The sequence below is a fragment of the Aquila chrysaetos genome, chromosome 2 (genome assembly GCF_900496995.4).
Source record: "Aquila chrysaetos chrysaetos chromosome 2, bAquChr1.4, whole genome shotgun sequence".
Taxonomy (NCBI): domain Eukaryota; kingdom Metazoa; phylum Chordata; class Aves; order Accipitriformes; family Accipitridae; genus Aquila; species Aquila chrysaetos.
In genome coordinates, this window is record NC_044005.1 from 78,939,731 (window position 1) to 78,958,732 (window position 19,002).

At 36.3% G+C, this 19,002-nt stretch overlaps 1 protein-coding gene across 7 annotated transcripts in view; it reads right to left on the reverse strand.

Annotated features, from left to right (window-relative positions):
• The window catches only part of ADGRB3 (adhesion G protein-coupled receptor B3), a 464,705-nt gene that overhangs the window by 182,208 nt on the left and 263,495 nt on the right, over nt 1-19,002 (reverse strand). For all 7 annotated transcript variants that reach the window (XM_030039030.2, XM_030039041.2, XM_030039021.2 and 4 more), the window contains 4 exons: nt 17,949-18,095; nt 17,111-17,186; nt 9,512-9,614; nt 3,532-3,575 (listed from right to left, as the gene is read on the reverse strand). In XM_030039030.2, the coding sequence (XP_029894890.1) occupies nt 3,532-3,575; nt 9,512-9,614; nt 17,111-17,186; nt 17,949-18,095 (370 nt within the window). The remainder of the gene's footprint in view (nt 1-3,531; nt 3,576-9,511; nt 9,615-17,110; nt 17,187-17,948; nt 18,096-19,002) is intronic.

The window sequence follows — 19,002 nt, forward strand, 5'->3', positions numbered from 1 at the left end:
CTGTCTCCCTCTCCCTTCTTCTTTCCCCTTCCAGAAAGGGAGGAGGGAAAGGAAAAAAACTTTCAGAAGTTTCGTTTCGTCTTAAAATCTTTAAAATCACTTCTGTGGGGTGGGAAAGTCAGCCCTAGTACCTGACCAACTTCTTTTCTTTCTCTTTGTGGACTAAGACACTGGAATTAATGTATCACAAACAGTTCCTGACAGCAGGGACAGTTTGTTTGTGCCAGACAATGCAAAGCAGAAAAGATACAATTCTTTCTTGAGTTTTTGTTTGGTTGGTTTAAAGAACGAAATTGTTTCTCCTCAGAACATCACTTACAAATATTCCACACATTTTCCCATGCACTGAAAGGAGAAGTATTCCTAAGACTTTACTGAAGGCAACATTTAGAATACATTTTCTGAAATGAATGGACGAAGATATCGCTCAGATTTCTGAGGGGGGGGAAATCACCACTTACATACCATTGATGCTACCAGATTTGTGTAGGGAAGCTGGAAATATCAAAGGAAACACCAGAACTCATAAACAGCCTGTTTTCAATCAACACAGACAGATATGCTCTATATCTTGGGAGAATCAGCTGATATGAAATGCTGAACTATTGGATTTGAGTTTGCCCTTTGTAATATATGACATTATATTTTATTCTTTAGTTGCACTGTCTCAATATTGTACACACATTTGGCTAGCTGCCTATGGAGAGGGCACAAGCCTGCCAGCTCGATAAATGGAAAACCTTACAAAATATCATCAGAGTGGAGAATCACTAAATCTCATAGAAAGAATGGGTTAAAGATGCCTTTGCCAAAGTTAGGATGACCAAATTGTCACAGATAGCAACGGCAGCAGGATAAGTTTGATGATCTGATGTGATTAAACAGCCCACAGATCCAGAACTTTCTTCAAGGATGGATGACAAGGAATTGTAATCGCTGATCAATCTCCCGAGAAGCATGCCCAGACCCCAGGTAGATAAAGCTTCCCCTGCTGCTGGAGAAGTATTAAACTGACAAGATCAGTGGAGGAAGTATCATTCACCAAATGTCAACTTGCAACGCACGCAGATAAAGTGTGGGAGAAGCGGGTAGAAAGGTGGCAAAACCCGTTAGCGGTTACTGCTGGCTCTGTGCCAATGATAAAAGCAAACACAGTTTCATCTGAAAAGCACTTAATTTAAAACACCCGTCTCAGCATAGACTACTGATTACTTAAGCACCTTCAACTAAAAGCAGACTACTTTTTTTGGGTTTATTCCAAAATGCTTGCCAAATCCTGGTTATGCAAAAATCACCCGGTTTGGAAGGACACGAGTAGAGCACAGCTCTGTAGGATTTGCAGTGTGGATGAAGCTATTAATCCATCAAATCCAGTCGCCTGCTGCTGAGAGTGGTTCATTCCTCAGACTTAGAAAAAAGTGGAAAAAATAAAAGAGAAACAAGCTACCAAGAACCCAACATCATCATGGGCACCTAACCAATTGTATAGTCCTCTACATATTTCTTTATTAAGATTTATAAATGATAGGAACCAATTCAGCATTATAGAGCTTTCATCATAATTTAAAACTCACGGTGCCAGAATACAAATGCTGAACTATTCCTGAGTAAATATAAATAAAATGCTCCAAAACAAAAAGAAGCAGCATTACAAAAATAAAATTATGAATCAACTAATGCTCCCACAGCTAACATTAGGGATCTTTTCCTAAGGGATGGAGGAAAAAAAGTAGAATTTTGCTCTTGCTATTACACACTCAGGTAAGTGATAATGTAACATTCTCATAAAATAACACACATACATGTGTAAAACAAATGACAATGGCGTCCATGCAGACCTCACTGATACATCCTATCTTATTGTGAATATTCAATGGCTCATATCACTTTTCAAAACTGATAAATATCCAAGAACACCCCCAATCTTCAAATATTTTAACATCTTCAATAGCTACTATTAAATAATATGACTAGAAAAGATATCCTTCAGAATAAAAAAGTATGTCTTTCTCCCTCAAAACCTCAGACTATTTTATGTAAGCTTTATGTAAATTTTAGATGTTTCAAAAGTTCACTCTTCCATCCAGATTCTGAAGCATACTGAAACCAGTACTTGTACATAGCACTAAACTTCTCTATACACGATACTAAGAGCAATGCATGCAAAACAAGTGGCAAGCACAAAATACATTTGTTTGCGATTGCTTCACACATTCATCCCAAATACCTGCATGAAATCTTTTAATCATATTGTTAAATCCACAGCATGCCTTTTTTTTTTGGGAGTGGGGGGGTAGTTTAATTCCATGTAAATATGCCTTTGATATTCTGGACTGGAGCAGTGAAATCAGAGCATGTGCTCTAAATACACAGTGCTTAAAGTAATGCATGTAGAAAATGGTAAATAAAGCACTGTACTACTACTGTGTAAGCAACACATTGTGAAGAGGAACAAAGACCATCTTCCAAATGTTTTGCATTCCATGTGCACATAATAATACATAATATCAAGTCTTTCATGTACTTTATTCCGCATGTTTTACAGAAATGGAACATTATGATGTTGCTGGCAAATAATTGATTCTTTTGTAGAGGCGCAGACTATGGTACTACTTGTATTTGGAATGATTTCTAGTATCATGTCCAAAGTTTCTCATTTCTATACTATAATGTTGTTTCTCAGCCATCAGTGTACTAATGTAAAGCCAGGCTCAAGGATAAAAGCACTCACAAATTCACAGGTATACAATTTCTAACACTGTAGATCAGTCTGTAGTACGACATACATAATATACCTGGACAAGAAGTACAACATCATCTTTAAAAAAATTAAGATGGCAACCATATAAGGATCCTTCTTGAAACACTTAATCTGTATTTAGGCAAAGTTCACCTTGACTTTAATGGGAGATTTACTGTGAAAGATTAATGCAGCAAATTACAGCTGCATAAACTTGGAATTCTTTTTAAACTACACTGATTTTACTGCTTTACTTCTTTACAGTGACATTTTCTGTTTTGCTACAAAAGGGACACACAATGAAAAAAGTAACAGAAGACCGCTAGCAAGCTTTCACTATTTAGTATACAGCTATTATTTTACTAAACTAAAATGAAAATTTGCACCAACTAAAATGGAGATTGCTGTGGGTATCACACTTGAAAATGGTATTTCTCCTTGCAGTAACTGAAATGGGAGCCTTCCTTAGTTATCTGCCTGATCGTTTACCCACTCGCTTGTTGCCCAGCAACTACCATCAAGGCACTACAGTTCTTAGACACCATCATTTTAATCTTGAAAAAGCAGATTAAAATTACTATGTGAGTAATCTCTTCCTGCTGAGATGTTGTACTATTTCAATTTACATAGCTGCAGAAAGGAAGCCAAGCGACTGGACAACCCAGTACCTTCACTCTGTGAAAGGTTCATTTGCCCTCGTACCAACCCATTTACTGACCAACTGCTTAAATATTGTTAGGTACTCTGTAATATTTGAGCCATAGCAATAGAAGCAAACATCTGGCACTTACGTTCTCGAATCATCCCACAGCACACAGTAGGGATTCAATGTGCCCTAAGAAGAAAACAAACCAACCTATTAGTTACTGGTATACAAAAACATGTGTCATGCTTGACCTAAACATTTATTTGGGTCTCCTCCTACAAGATCACACTTATACTCTGACGAATTGATGCCACTGAAATTGCAAAAGCTTAAGGTTACTTCTTACGGAGTATTTAAAAAGCACTTTAACCTCAAAGTGGAGTAGTTGCCGTATTCTCTCTCTTAGATAAGGTAAGCATAAAGTTGTCTATTTGGTATATCCTAGTAGAATTAAAATATAAGAGCTAATCTGTTAAGACGCTCAACTTGACCGAACATTTCTGGGTGTGTTTAGAAGCAGAACTTTAGGCCCCTTGGGAACCTGGATGTCAAAACCAGTAATGCCCTTAAAAATTTCAAGCATACATTGGGGAAAATGTCTGGAGGCTGGGATTTCAGATGACCCCACATTCAACACCCAAGTCCTTTTGTCAATAAGGTCCTAAATCAGCAGAGATTTTTGCTCAAAATATTTTTTTGTTGTTGTTGAGCTTTACAATCCCAGCTTCAACCTGTTCAAAGTCAGTGGAAGATTTCTGATTTGATTCAGAAAAGGACTTGAACCTAGATTTATTACACATCATTAAACTATGGGTAATGTTTTGGGAAATTGAAATCTCTTTATTATTACTCATGTTTATTTTGCTGCCTAGAAAGAGTTGAGATGAAATTAAAATTCAAGCTTTGTCCCTAATCTTGTAACTCTTCCTTTATCAAAACTCAGATTGACTTAGAAGTACTTAACTGGTTAAAAACAGCAAAACTGTATTCCTGTTCATCAGAAACATTGGATATTCCCAGAAGTCAGAACTACGTAAACAAATTAGATATAAAATACAGAATAAAAATATATTTTTAACAAAATCCCAAGTGTTTTGAAGAAACAGGGGGAATACACTATTTTCTTACGCCAACATTAGTGTAGTTCTCTCATGAACAGTGTTGGTGCAGTAGTTATGAAGATGGTTTCATATAAACAAAACACACTTCGATATTTCATTCTGAAAAGTGTTCTATTTGCAGAAAAAACATGGCAACCCGCGAAGTAAAAATCTTTTAAATATTTAAGTCCTTCCATCCACCTCTTTGTCAAAGATAAAAAAGGTCCTTCTGAAGATGCTTCTGAGAGAGACATTTAGGGAAATTTTGATCCTCCACTTCAGTATTTTGCTGACTGCGTTGAATTTTATGAGTAGAGTATAAATATTTAAAACCAACATATACTTATGGCACTTTATATTAACATAGCACTGTACAAACATAAATAAAGGATGTTGCATTCCCTGAAGTATTTATAATACAAAGAAGAGGAAGGGGAAAAGGGCACAGGACAAAGCGCTGGATAACAGGGCCACTGAGATTCAGAGACCAGGTCCTGCATCATTAGCCAAAAACTTTAGCTACATTGATAGAAGAACATATAGAAGGACAAGAATTAGGAATAATGGAATGACGGTGCAGAATTAACCTTTTTTTAAAATGTCATTTTATAAAGAGTATTAATTGGTATCCTAAGACTGGGTGCAGAAATTCTACTTGCAATCTGATATAGCTATATGCATATTAAAAAAGTACTCCTATAGCTGAATTGTAATAAGACATTGCATATCTGAGATCTGAGACCTTTCCTAGCAGCAGATATCATACAGTTTACGCTCACTATTCCCACAGTACAAATAGAAAGAATACAAAAACACTTTCAGAAAAAATGTCCACTATAAAGAAATCTACAAAATAGAGGGAAAATAAAAGCCTTTGCAGAAAGCTGAAACACAATAAAACTGATGCTGTCAGATCACACGCCTCATTCTCTTTGAAATGTATTCAAATAAAAAAAAAAAAAAAAAGAGTATGTTTGGCCATTGCAGTCCCTAATGAGAGATTAAGCAGAAATATGGAAAGCAGGATAAATGTTACTCCTGTTCCTTAAGAAGGTCTCGTGTGAGGGTTTGCTCTGCCAGGCGCGGCACCTCGCAAGGGCACAACAGCCCTTCAGAACTTCTTTCTCTTTTGATATCCTGATCAAACACCCTTCAAGCACTGCAAGGACCACAGGCAGCCTGTCTTCCTACTTTCTTCTTCGCCCTTAACCCGTTGCTCCCTTTTTCACAGTCTTTCTGGGTCTCGTCTCCTGGCACTGTCTCCTCACACTGCTGTCGTTGAGCTACCTCCAAGAGCCATCGCTCTCCGTGAAGGCAGCAATCTTTCATCCCAGCTCTCGCCAGTTAATTACTTAGCTGCAGCTAAGGAAGCGGCTACTGTGTCCATTAATGTTTACGACTGTTGCAGTATTGATTTATACGCTACAGTACAGGACTTGGATAGCTCAAAAATAGACATATGTGTGTGAGCGTGTATGTATATATATCTCTGCCTGGCATATAAAACTGAACTTTCGAGATGTGATTGGCAACTTTGACAGCTCTGCAGCACAGTGCCAACTGTGTTCTGTAGCCAGGGTTTTCAGTCTCATTGAAAGCTCGGTGTCCTACGCTACTGCTGGCTCGTTACTTTAGTGTCCCTGGCGTCAAGTTCTGTGCTGTCAGAAGGTGAGAGTTCATATTCTCTCTGGAGCAAATAGGATTTTGTTTGAGTTTTGCAGTTTTTAAAAGATTACTTCGGTGCCTCTTCAATCAAACTGCTGGAAAAATGTGATCACATTCATCAACTTGCTCACAGTGCATAAGACCAAATATCATGTTCTCTAAATAACACATTGCAACCCACATTCCCACTGTGGTCAACTGTCTATTATAATTCAACTTATCTGCAAATCCAAATACCATGCTATATTCTGAACAGCACATGCAATTGTGATTTAGACTCCCCCCCCCCCCGCCCCAATCCTCTGGATTTATTAATAAACTGGCTAATTTTGATATAAAATGAAGCAATGATGATAAATTCTGAATAAATGAGTGTTTTAAGGCTAATTTGAATGACACATATTAATTCCTATTAAATGATCACATTTTCCCATCTTTTTTCATAATGTCTTATCTACTTAATATAGTCAGTGGATGGGGAGGTAAAAGAACAAATGTGTGGGTATACTTCCATATATTAGTAGGCATGCTCTAGAGGTTGCTTAAAAATTAAGTCAATTTGGAAACAAACTGTTCTGAATAATAAGCAGCATTTCAAGTACAAAGGTTTGAAAAGAACAAAAATAACAACAAGAAGAGCCATTAAAAAAAATCAGATGAAAGAGAATGTCTGTATTTTATTTTCTGTTTAATAATTAATCTATTTAATTGACATAACAATTAATCGGTGAGCCATTAATAAATAATGTTCAAATGCTAAAGATACATTAATACTAGTTTTATCGTTCTGTATGACATATAAAGCTTGTTCTATAGTAATATATGATATTTAAAGTCTTGTTTTCAGCTGAGAAAATTATAGCAAAGAAGATGACAATTAGATTCAGTCTGAAGGCAAGAACACTCAAACCTACAAAATAATATTTCTGTGCATCTACAGCCTTAGCTCTTTAAACCAACGTCCCATTATGGAGGCTAAGCCTTGAACACAAAAATCACCAAATATTAAAATTGTAAAACTGGTTTCCATTCCCAGGTTTTTTTGAGCAACATTTTGTCATTGTATCTGCTGATCCAACTCTTATATATCCAGGTGGATCAAGATCCTATATAAAAGTACTATGTATGTAAGTCCAATTTAAGGATGGGAAATTTATTTCAAGCACTTGATGCTTCTCTGGAGTAAACTATAGCACAAAAACTGAGGCAAAAGAAAAAAAAATGGCACTGATATCTATTGGCAAGGTTATTGTCTTTTCACCTTGTCAAGACATGAGCTAATACAATACTTATTAATATTCTGTTACTGAAAGGTTGACAAAGCAAAGTGAAAATCAGTGGGTTAAATCTAGCCTTTTGTAACAATGAAGTTTCATTTCATTTCCAAGATTTTGAAACTTGGCAAGAACTTGCTCTGTAAATTACTGAAAGGGTTGGATTAAAAAAAAAAAGAAGAAAAAAAAAAAAAAGAGATTAAAAAAAACCCTCTCTAAGAATTTTCTAGAATTCCAACTTCTGGGGACAGCAGTTCAACCTTTTATTAGTCTAGCCTTGCTTGCATTGTGCTGGTTTTAGTAGCTTGTGTTTGGCTTATAAGTATTTACAATGCTGACACATTGCTTACTAGTATTAATTTTTTTTTTTCAATTTTTCAATTTCTTTTCTAGAATAAGTGACCAAAGTAATTCCAATCTTTTTTTTTTCTCTGACCTGCTACCCCACATTTTTGCAAGTAGTAATTCTGATATCAAAATATGGAAGTTATACTCCAATATTCTTTATCTACAACTCCTGTAAGTAGCCCCAAAATCATCGCTAAAATAATGGAAATTAAAATCTAGCATTGAGAAATACCATAAACTCTTCCTAATAATGATCTTAGTAAGATAAAACCAAGTATTTTATTTCAAAGGTGGGTTTTTTTCCTGATATATAGGATTAATTTGTAGTCTACTTCAGCAAATACTCTATTACATTTTTAGTGAAATTTCTGACAGAAACAAAAGTTATGTTAAAGACTGATATTTTATCTTAATATATATGATATAACTTAGGTTGGAAACAAAACAAAAGAAAACCAAACCCAAAACCTGCCCACCCTAAAACACCTTAAAATCAAATAGAAACAGAGAACCAAAAAAACCAAAATCTGCACAATTCTCCATCAATAAGCTTCTAATTTTACTGAAAGGTAAGGAGTCAGCTCAGTTTATGTTCCTCTATTCCTTTCTTTTTTTCTGCTTGACTTTGCAGTAAATTTCACTGAGATGTTCTTTGTAATACCATTTTTCTGGGAACTGAATGGTGGGTCATAATGACCATTGATGGGAAAATAGTTTCTTCCAACCTTGAGTAAAATGTAAATCAAAGATCTAGAGTTCAAAGAGTTTTCTTCATATTTTTGCCCAGAGACACTTAGCCAAATTAGCTACTGACTGAAATAGTTGGAGCTCCAGCTGAACTGTACCTATATGACCACTTGAGCAACTGTTTATAACAAAAAATCACAGCTTTACAGTCTTTTGCATAACAATACTATTCACCGAAGCTCTAGTAACTATCTCTTCTAATCATCTTTTTACGACTTTAAATAAACTAACTCTTAGCAACATATACAGACAGAGTTTATATGCCATGCCTTCACGTAAATTACTCCCATGTTTGTTATTTAATGTTATTTCCCCAATACCATACATGACAAAAATTTCTCGCAAAAGATAGATTTTATTCTCCCTGGGGTGCTGGGAGATTGCTGACAGCAGAAAGAAAAACTTTTAATATTTTTCATATAGTTAGACATAGAATCCCTTTTTTCAGATTTAAACCATTTTTAACATGAGATTAAAGGCTGAAAAGTACAGAATTAAAAATAATTGCACAAAAAATCTCAAACATTTATAAGAATTGTAAGCTAAATGGGAACAAGAGCATTTTTTTCTAAGTCTGCTACAGCAGGTTAGGTAAAAACTGGCTTTTGAGTATAAAATAATGACAGAAAAGAAGAAAAGGCCCGAAGAACTATGTAGCTCTATGACCTATGCAGGGAGCAAAAGGTTAAGCATTCAGCACAATACTACATTTTCAATTTTATCCATCAAGGCAGTTAATGGAGACTTTTCAGGAGAAATTGCTGTGTAAATGAAAACCTCAAAACTCACAGAACAGTTAATTTTGTTTTGCATATATACATGCATAAATCAAGTACACATTCCCTTCAAAGTATGTTAGACTTTTCCTGGGCTTAAGTTTTAGCAGTTAAACTGGGGTTTATTACCTGATATTTAAAACAACCTCACTTATTTCTCGCATATGATCTGATAAATACTCTTGGAAGAGCATATCAACCATCCTTGTACTTACATTAGACAGATGGGCCAGTTCTATCTCCAGGAAAGAATCCGTAGTTTTGGGCTCGGGTCGTATAGTAACAACGATGATTTTTGAATTAACAACTGTAAAATTCCTGGAAAAAATACATGTAAAAATGAAAGATTTAACTTAGAGTGAGGTTAAACGAGGCTTCTGATATTACATCTAAAGAAGTATCTCATGGGTATTTTCCGTGACTTTAGTTGACAGATATTCAGGGAGAAAATATATGTGTTTAGAAGCGGTGAAAACATTCACTCATTACCAGCCGTACCCACACATTAAAGACTGAAGAGCAACAATGGTGGCAGAAGTGCCATTTGTTAAAGAACAGTTTACTAATTAGAAGGGTGTATTGATGACACAAACATTCTGTCAATGTCTGAATGCATATCGTTCGCTTCTCTTGACATAGGCTCACTAGCTATGTTTTATAAGAGACAGTCATTTTTCTTCCAAAGTGCTGTGTTGGACTGTTTTCTGACTGTTAACTGTAAAATTGTGAAGATGGATGAGTGCAATGGGAGATTCTACAGTTCTGTTGATTCTGTGCTCATGAAAAAAACCCACCTGTTTCCAATTATTGAAAAACCATTACATTTGGTATGTGAGTGGGCAACTTCATCATCTAAATACCTTTGAAAATATAATCCATAGTTGTGCCCTGACTGATATCCCACCAAAACCAATCAATTTTTTCTCATATATGTGAGATCAGATTTGATCTTTTGCTATTGTACCAGATTACTCAAAATAATAATTTTCTGTTAATTTCTCCAATTCGTCATCAATCTCTCTTTTCATGTAAAATGTGGATCACCATATTTTGTAGCTACCTTTCTAGGACAGACCTAGTATTGTCAATGTTATGCTAATACAGGCATAAAGACATGTTGACATGATATTCATGCCTGAGATCCTTGCTTCTTATGACCCCATCAGGCTTAGAACAACCGTCAGTTATCAGCCTGACTGTTTCTGATGATCACGATGGTATTTCCATTGTATGTAATGCTGCTTTCAACACCTTCTGCTGATCACACATAAACCAACACAAAACCTCACAGAAAGACGTATTCATGGGTAGATGTTATCAAAGAAGAAACTAGGCAGTTTAGATGTAATTATAATAGTATAAATATTATATTCTGTTGTTGTTGTTGTTGTTGTTTAATTGCTTATTTTCTCCAGGGAAATGGTATTTAGGAGAGGATTCCATTTTGCTGGATCATTGAAACAGGAATTGCCATGGCTACAGTAATAGAACCTTAACTCAGTGGGCACTTTACTCAGCACAAGGAATGAAATTATTCTTCTGGGGCAAGGTATGAATTCTAGTCCAATTTTACTCAGCCAAATCATGTAATGGAAATATAATGGAAGTGGCTTTCTATTTTAGTTAATTCCTATTTCTTCCCTTTGGTTGCACTTTAAAGTCTCACACATTGTTGACGAAAACAAATCTCTCTATCAGACTAACTTTTAATGTTTGGCAAACTCGCAGTGCATTCTGTAGAAGAGGAGTATTGACGGTACCTTACTGTACATACAGTAGATGAATATCTATAAATGTTCCTAAGTAAGGCATAATAATAATAATAATAATAATAATAATAATAATAATAATAATAATAATAAAAAACCCCAAAACAAATGAACAAAACTCAATTAAATAGAAAACTGATTTCTCTAACACATCATGACAGGTGGAAATAGAGCTTACTAGGTATTAAAAGTTTTTATCCATTCTGGAAATTCACATAAGGTAATGTAAATACTGATACTTCAGTACCTGATCACAGCCAATCTTTGTAATTGAGAAGCGTCTCCTTGCTGTATCTAATTTTGGTACAGTTCAGACGGTTCTAGGGTGAGGTCCAAAAGACCACTTAAGGTGCCTAGATTGCAACCTCGGTACATCAATTTTACTTCACTCTCATTAAAACCCTTCCAATCCACTTACATTTTCAAGAGCCCCTAGCAGACTATTTCAACAGAAAATAAATGTAACTGGCTATATTGCTGCGAAATGAAATCTGCATCACTCAGTGCTGTCCTGTCTGGGCTGAATGCCTAGTTGCACATCTCATATTTAACTGTTTAGATAGTCCCTGGAAGAATGCGACCTGGCAAGTATATTCTAAACTCACATAACACGTTAAGATGCCACTGAATTAAAGCTCAAAGCATTGTAGTCACAAGAATTTCCCTCAAAACCACTGGTGCAGTGCCATTGATAACTTTATTGAAGATAACTTTTTAAACAGCTCAGTGCTGAGAACGCTTATTCAGGAATTTAAGTAATCAGCTTTTACAAAACATCCCGGGAGGTGGAATATGTGGATTTTGGTCCCTCTCATACTGGGAATGACATAAAATGGGAATGACCTATCTCACACTTCGTGGGCAAGTGCATTATCTTACAGTATTTTTTATGACGGATAGAGAGTGACTTTACCATTACTTCTTTCTCGTTCATCAAAAAAAATCTAAAACTTATCTTTAATGAGAAATGAACTTGTACGGAGTGATAGTCTGCTGCCTGTCCAGAAAAATGCACATCAGGGTCAAATTTTGAGATCACTCAAAAAATATATTAAATTCCTTGGACAATATGGTTGAATAAATCCTTGAAGATTCAAGATAACAAAGTCTGATTGAGTAAAGGCTCAAGAAGTGCTTCCAGAGCTGCTGTCCTAGTGTTTTTTCCTATCCGAATTAATAACAATATTAATAAAATAGAGTTATTTTACTAAGCTCCTTTTCTATCTGGGTATACATTTTGAGGGTATTCTTTTATATAAGGGTATCCATATTGATTCTATGTGATATGAAATTCAGGTTTTCTTTTCTTTTTAGAATGACTCTATGTTGCTCAAGAAAAATGAACTTATGAATAAAGCATGTTGCTACCTCAAGACAGCATGAAAGAAGTTATAGTTCAACATGTAAATGTTGTATACCTTACAGAAAAATTACTGCTGCTATAGCAGTAATGCTATGCAGTAAAAGCCTGTCTGAGATACTCCATCCTCAGTCTAACAAAGCTGACCTAACGAAGTCTAAGGGCCTTTTTGGCCATACAGCACCCCAAGGAGGGGGTTAGGAAATGATGCTTCAAACGGGGAAAGAGAACATTTCAGTGGAGGAAATTATAGCCCCAAAAGTACGGTGGTTGTTTTAAGCGATGGGAAAAAAAGCTTGCTACACCAAAATCATTGATTCTTTATTTGTTCCTATTTGTTAAAGGAGAAGTTAAAAACTATCTTACAGTATGGCAATATGCAATGTATTCTTTCAGAGTGCCCAGAAGAGGAATAATATATAATATCTTTTAGATGAGTATGATACTGAGAATCAATTTTCTGTGAACTTAACAATAACATAAATGTGCTCAGGGATGCAAGAGTTATGGAAATAATATTCAGTCTATAGTGCTCAAAATATTCAATATTTTAATCTAAGATTTTAAAAAAATCCATATGACATTACGAGAACAGTGCAATGCAGCAAAGCATATTAGGAAATAGAATCAGATGAAGTTTACTTACTTGTGCATGGAAAAAAAAATATTCTATTTTTATAAGGAAGAATAAAGCACTTTTCCCTAACCTCTTGTTTAACAGTCCTGGCAAAATTCTTTAAATAATATACATGTACCACTGGGATTAAACACATTGTCCAAAAATTTCTATATTAATGTAATTGCCAAGTTCTCATCTCAGACTGTGTTTACAAGACTTACTTTTCACAGATGCTATGCCAGTAAAAACAAGAAAAATCAAGCCCATATGGCAAAATGCAGCTAATTTTGGAGTTTGTGAAATATATTGTATAGGCTGTCCTAGATAATGAAATCCTCGTTTTACTCACAGAACACCTGTGATATACCAGATGGGGATTCTGTGGTTAGGTGCTTTGAAAGATTTTCCCTAAAGATATACTGAGATATTTTTTATTTATTTGTTTGTTTATTTTAAACAAAGAAGTTTCTTGTGATGATGCAGAAGCTTGCATATCTTTTAGTGCTGACATTAAGGAATGCATTGGAATGTGTCACCTTTGTTCTTCAGGAAACTACAATCAAATATTTACTTTACTCTCACCTTAAGTCCTGTAAATCCAGGGACTGAAATCATATGGAAAGTGGTAAAGCTTTCTACATATTTAACTGCAGCCAGTAGAAATCACCTCTTTTATCAGGTTGTCAAGGTGTAAATGATGCGGCCTTTGAACTCAAACACAAGCCCATTTTACTTATGTTACCTTCGGTTTTTTGGTTTTTTTTAGCTTTATTCCCACTATTATCATATTTTGTCAACTGTCATTTTATTTCGAACAGCACCACATAAGATGCTTATCCAGAATGGGTTCTTAATTCATACATTGTGCATAGCTACCACACTTCCAGGTATCATATAAAAACTAGATGGTGTTACCTCCCTTCACATTTTACAGTGTTTGCTCCATATACAATGTTATTGGAGTGCAGCAATTCAGCATTAACACTATATTCAGCACTAATATGGTTATAATGATAATGCTTATTACAGTTAAATAAGATTAGTACAAATAGTAATTAAAATAAACCCATGTAAGATGATAGTTCTTCACTGCAAAACATAAGCAAACAAAAATAAACCTTTTCCGTACGCAGTGGGATGTATGGAAACCTTCAGTTCATTCATGTACCTGAACGAGTGTAAAATGATAAACCACCCGATAATAAAGATTCCTTTAAAACCTGCATTGCAGTTCTAATTTTGGCAAAGAGTGTAATAGCTCAACAAATTCAGCACTAACCACAGTTGCAGCTTTTTTCCAATTCCAAATTCCATCTGAATGAACATTAAAATGGTTTGAATGCATCAAAATGCATTCAATAGTATTTAATATCTTCATCAATGACTCAGACAGTGGGATCGAGTGCACCCTCAGCAACTTCGCAAGTGACACCAAGCTTGGTGGTGCAGTTGACACGCCTGAGGGAAGGGATGCCATCCAGATGGACCTGGACAGGCTTCAGGAGTGGGCCCATGTGAACCTCATAAAGTTCAAGAAGGCCAAGCGCAAGGTCCTGCACCTGGCTCGGAGCAACCCCTGGTATCAATATAGGCTGGGGGATGAAGGGACTGAGAGCAGCCCTGCGGAGAAGGACCTGGTGATATCGGTGGATGAAAAATCAGATGTGAGCCGGCAATGGGCACCTGCAGCCCAGAAAACCAATTGTACCCTGGGCTGCATAAAATGATGCATGGCCAGCAGGTTGACGGAGGCGATTCCCCCCCGTTCTGCTCTGGTGAGACCCCACCTGCAGTACTGCATCCAGCTCTGGGGCCATCAGTACGAGAAGGACATGGACCTGTTGGAGCGAGTCCAGAGGAGGGACACGAGGATGATCAGAGGGCTGGAGCACCTCTCCTGTGAAGACAGGCTGAGAGGGTTGGGGTTGTTCAGCCTGGAGAAGAGAAGGCTCCGGGGAGACCTTATAGCAGCCTGCCAGTACCTAAAGGGGGCTTATAAGAAAGATGGAGAGAGGCTTTTTTCCAAGGCCTGTAGTGACAGGACAGGGTGCAATGGTTTTAAACTGCAAGAGGGTAGATTTAGATGAGATGTAAGGAAAAACTTCTTCACCGTGAGGGTGGTGAGGCACTGGAACAGGTTGCCCAGAGAAGCTGTGGCTGCCCCGTCCCTGGCAGTGCTCGAGGCCAGGTTGGATGGGGCTTTGAGCAACCTGGTCTAGTGGAAGGTGTCCCTGCCCATGGCAGGGGGGTAGACTATATGATCTTTGGAGGTCCCTTCCAACCCAAACTGTTCAATGATTCTATGATCTATGAAAACAGTTTGAAATTGTGCCACCTTTGAGGTACTATTTTAGGGTCATGAGATCAAATCTTGAATATGACTGCCATGGGCAAAGAAATCCACCATGATACACTTCCTGATGAGGTACGAGATGTAAGCTGTAAAAGTTTCAGTATGACTTCATTATAAATATTAAAGAAGTGCAGGGAAGTACTGAGGTGCTATACTCCGAACAAAGAAGAGACTAGAAGTACCTGGGAATATGTGTTATATTTTTATATCACAGATTAATAATGACTTTTATTCCTTATTCACATACATAAGAGAAATAATAGTGCTCGTTTCCTTTTCTTGGGCAGCCGAGAATTGGATTCAAATAATACTGAACATATTCAGAGGCAAAGTGGGATATCTTTGTATTTGAATTTCTAAAGACTTCATTTATGAATAGATATACATAGATTATTAGAGCATTTTGCTTTAGAAGCCACAAAACGTCTCTGTGAACTGAATTGTACAGAGAAATGGTCAAATTCGCTGTGTAAATCAGTAACGAGCTGAAAGTAGAACAGATGAAAGCAAAAATTTGGGAACTGAGATGCACTTTCTCATAGTCCATAGTACTTAAGTTGCTGTACTTTCATGTCCCTGTTCTGCCCCTATTCCTGCTACTTCGGATGCTATTGATTCTAGGGAAAATCTAGTAAGGCCTATGAATCTCACTTTTCTAATGGATGAAATAAAAGCCCTGAAAGGCTTTTCATATAAGCAAATACACAGCATTCAAGGTCCACACTTGTTTTCTGTAAATTAAAACTATTGACCTATGAGAGCTGAAGAAGCATGATCATAGACTTTGGTTTACAATATAAAGGTCTGAAAGGTACATGGCCATTCCATCCTTTGTTTCAAATCCTGAAGTTTTGGTTAAATAGAGTAGGGAAAGGTAATCTGGTAGCTTCCTAATTACTATCCTTTCTAATTATTTTGAATTCATTAGCAGCTAATGCAACAGACAATCTGCAGCCATTTCTTTTACCGTAAAAGGATATTAGTAGGCCAATGGTGCACAGGATCATGTGAATTAAGATAGTATTAATGGACCATGAAATGATCTTAACCAGTAATTTGAGAAGAGGCGGTGAAATGTTTATTTCCAAATTGTCTGTTATCAAGTACAGAAAGGAAAAAATGAAACAAGAAACTCTCCTATTTCTTTATGTATGTGTATGGCCCTCATAACTGACATACCACAGCTGTTCAGGCACATGCATGTCTTGTTTCTAAAATGGATCCTCTCTACAGCTCTGCTGTCCCTTCTGAATACAACTTGCACTGAAAAGGTACTTGGAAAACTACTACTAGAGACTTCTGTAGAAGTAGAGCAGACAACCTTAGTACATCAGGTTATGATGTCATTACTAGAGCACTTGTACTAACTGGACAAACAGTAGTCTGAAGCACAAGCGTAAGTGGCCTGAGCATTAATGTACATCAATGTGGTTACTTAATCAAACATACATAATCAAACACTTCTGTAATTAAGGTTAACATAGATTACATAAAATAAAAATTAAATCAATTTGATAAAAAGGCTATTGCCATCGTACAAATGACTAAGCATGAAGGAAAGACAAATATACACATATATTTTAAATAACAGGGAAAAAAAATCCAACAATACCAACATGCAAACAGTCTTGGTTGTCTGTTTTTATCCTGACAGGTAGTGTAGTTATGATCCCGAAATAGTTTAATTCATATTGTATTTATGAAGTTTCTTACCTCAAAGTGGGCAAAATGAGTTCTAAATTTTTGTATAGAACTGCTCCAAGTACAAATACAGTTGATTCATCTAGTTCTGAAAAGCGTAAGGAAAAAAAGATTTTTAAACTCTCTTTCCCAAGCCTTCATCAGCATAAAAAACTCTGAATACCATTTATCTTTCTAGTGGAAATTTTATTTTAAATAAACCATCATCATTTTGAATTATATCTGGGAAGTCTGTCATAAAGATGTAGCACTGTCAGGAATATATCAAAAGATTTAAACCACTGAAAATCACATTTTTAAAAAATCCATCATTGTGTACTGACATCCATGCTAGTTCATCTACCTTTATAATTAAGTATCCTCAAAGACTGTCTTTAGAGTTTAATGCCTAGCAAGTAAATTCTCTAATGTCAGAGATCTGCACTGCAATGGTATTTGTCAATTGTTTCTGAAGCCAGGGTAATTCGCCTGCTGAGCATCCGTTGGTACAAGTTAGGTGACCTGTAGGAATGGCGCAGTCTGTTGGAGGGGAGCAACTTCAGAGGGTTCCACAGAGCTGCACTTCAGGTCACCTCACACCAGCACAGGTACAACCCTGTGCACAATAACTAAGCATTGGCTCTTCGGCATAGAAAATAACATCTAGGATTTCTGTACCACTTTTTGTTCAAGGTGCTGAAATTAAGGCGCCACCATTTCCCTCTGGGATAAGCTGTGGGTACTGGATTTCTTTCGAAGATGGATCAAATAACCACTTCTATATCATACAGTGGTCCTATGAGACAAAGATTCTGAGTTCCCTTGTTAGAGCTAGCTAACACAAAATTAACATGCTGATATGCTTCTTTACCTGTTGACATAGGGGTGAAGATATTTTTTGGAATGACAACCCTGTCTTCTGAGTTTCGTGCCCAATCAACCATTCCTTTTCTTCCTTTCATGGGGAAATTGATGTCGGTTAAAACAGATGCAGCAGGAAGCTTCTGAATGCTAGCCACTAGTAAGAGAAATCACAAAATCAAATAAAATTGTGTTTCATACTTTAAAGCATCATATGATGATAACAGAACAACAATAACAAAAATGTTTAATAATACATTTGAAGTATAGCAGGAATTTATAGGACATTAACTGGCACAGAAAGTGTAATCTTCTGTTTATTACGCAGTTCTACTATGGATTAATTGTGTGGCATTGATCGTATCATTTGTCAGAAGATTCTGATTAAGTTTCTTAACAGGGATTGTTGAATGTACTGCTTATACCCTGAAATTCACACATAAGGACATTGACTTGTCTTCAGAGCAAATTCTAAAATGATCAAATGTGACAATGAAAGGAAGAGGATGCTGCAAATTGCTTTGGGAAACACAACTGCTAGATGCAGGCTAATGAAGCAATAACAGAGCTTTTATCCCCTATACAGGCACAATTTCAAGACAGACCCATTAAGGAGATTCACATATTAAAAGACATCATTGTTTCCACACAAATGAGAATAATGCGGTATAGCACTTGATTTCTTTTCCTTGAAAGAACAATCCCCATTCTGAATTCTTAATTATATTTTTTCCATCTAAAAACCCCCCACCCCCCCAAACAACATCACTATAATATCTGTAACAGATATAGAAAGACAGAAGAAATAGGTATCAAATCTAATAATTTAGGCAGTTTGGAATTTTTGTTTACTCATGCTCATTTTCTCTCTGTTTTCTAACTCAACTATTATCTGGAAATCAGTTTCAGCTTTGCTGTGAAATCTAAGTCTGACTCCATGGCAACACTGTCAGCGTCTAGTAAGACTCAAACTACTTTCAAGGAACTGACAGGGCTGCAAGTGTTTACGGACACTCAGGGAGATGACAAACACCACATTTGGAGCACCAGCTCCCTTCTTAATG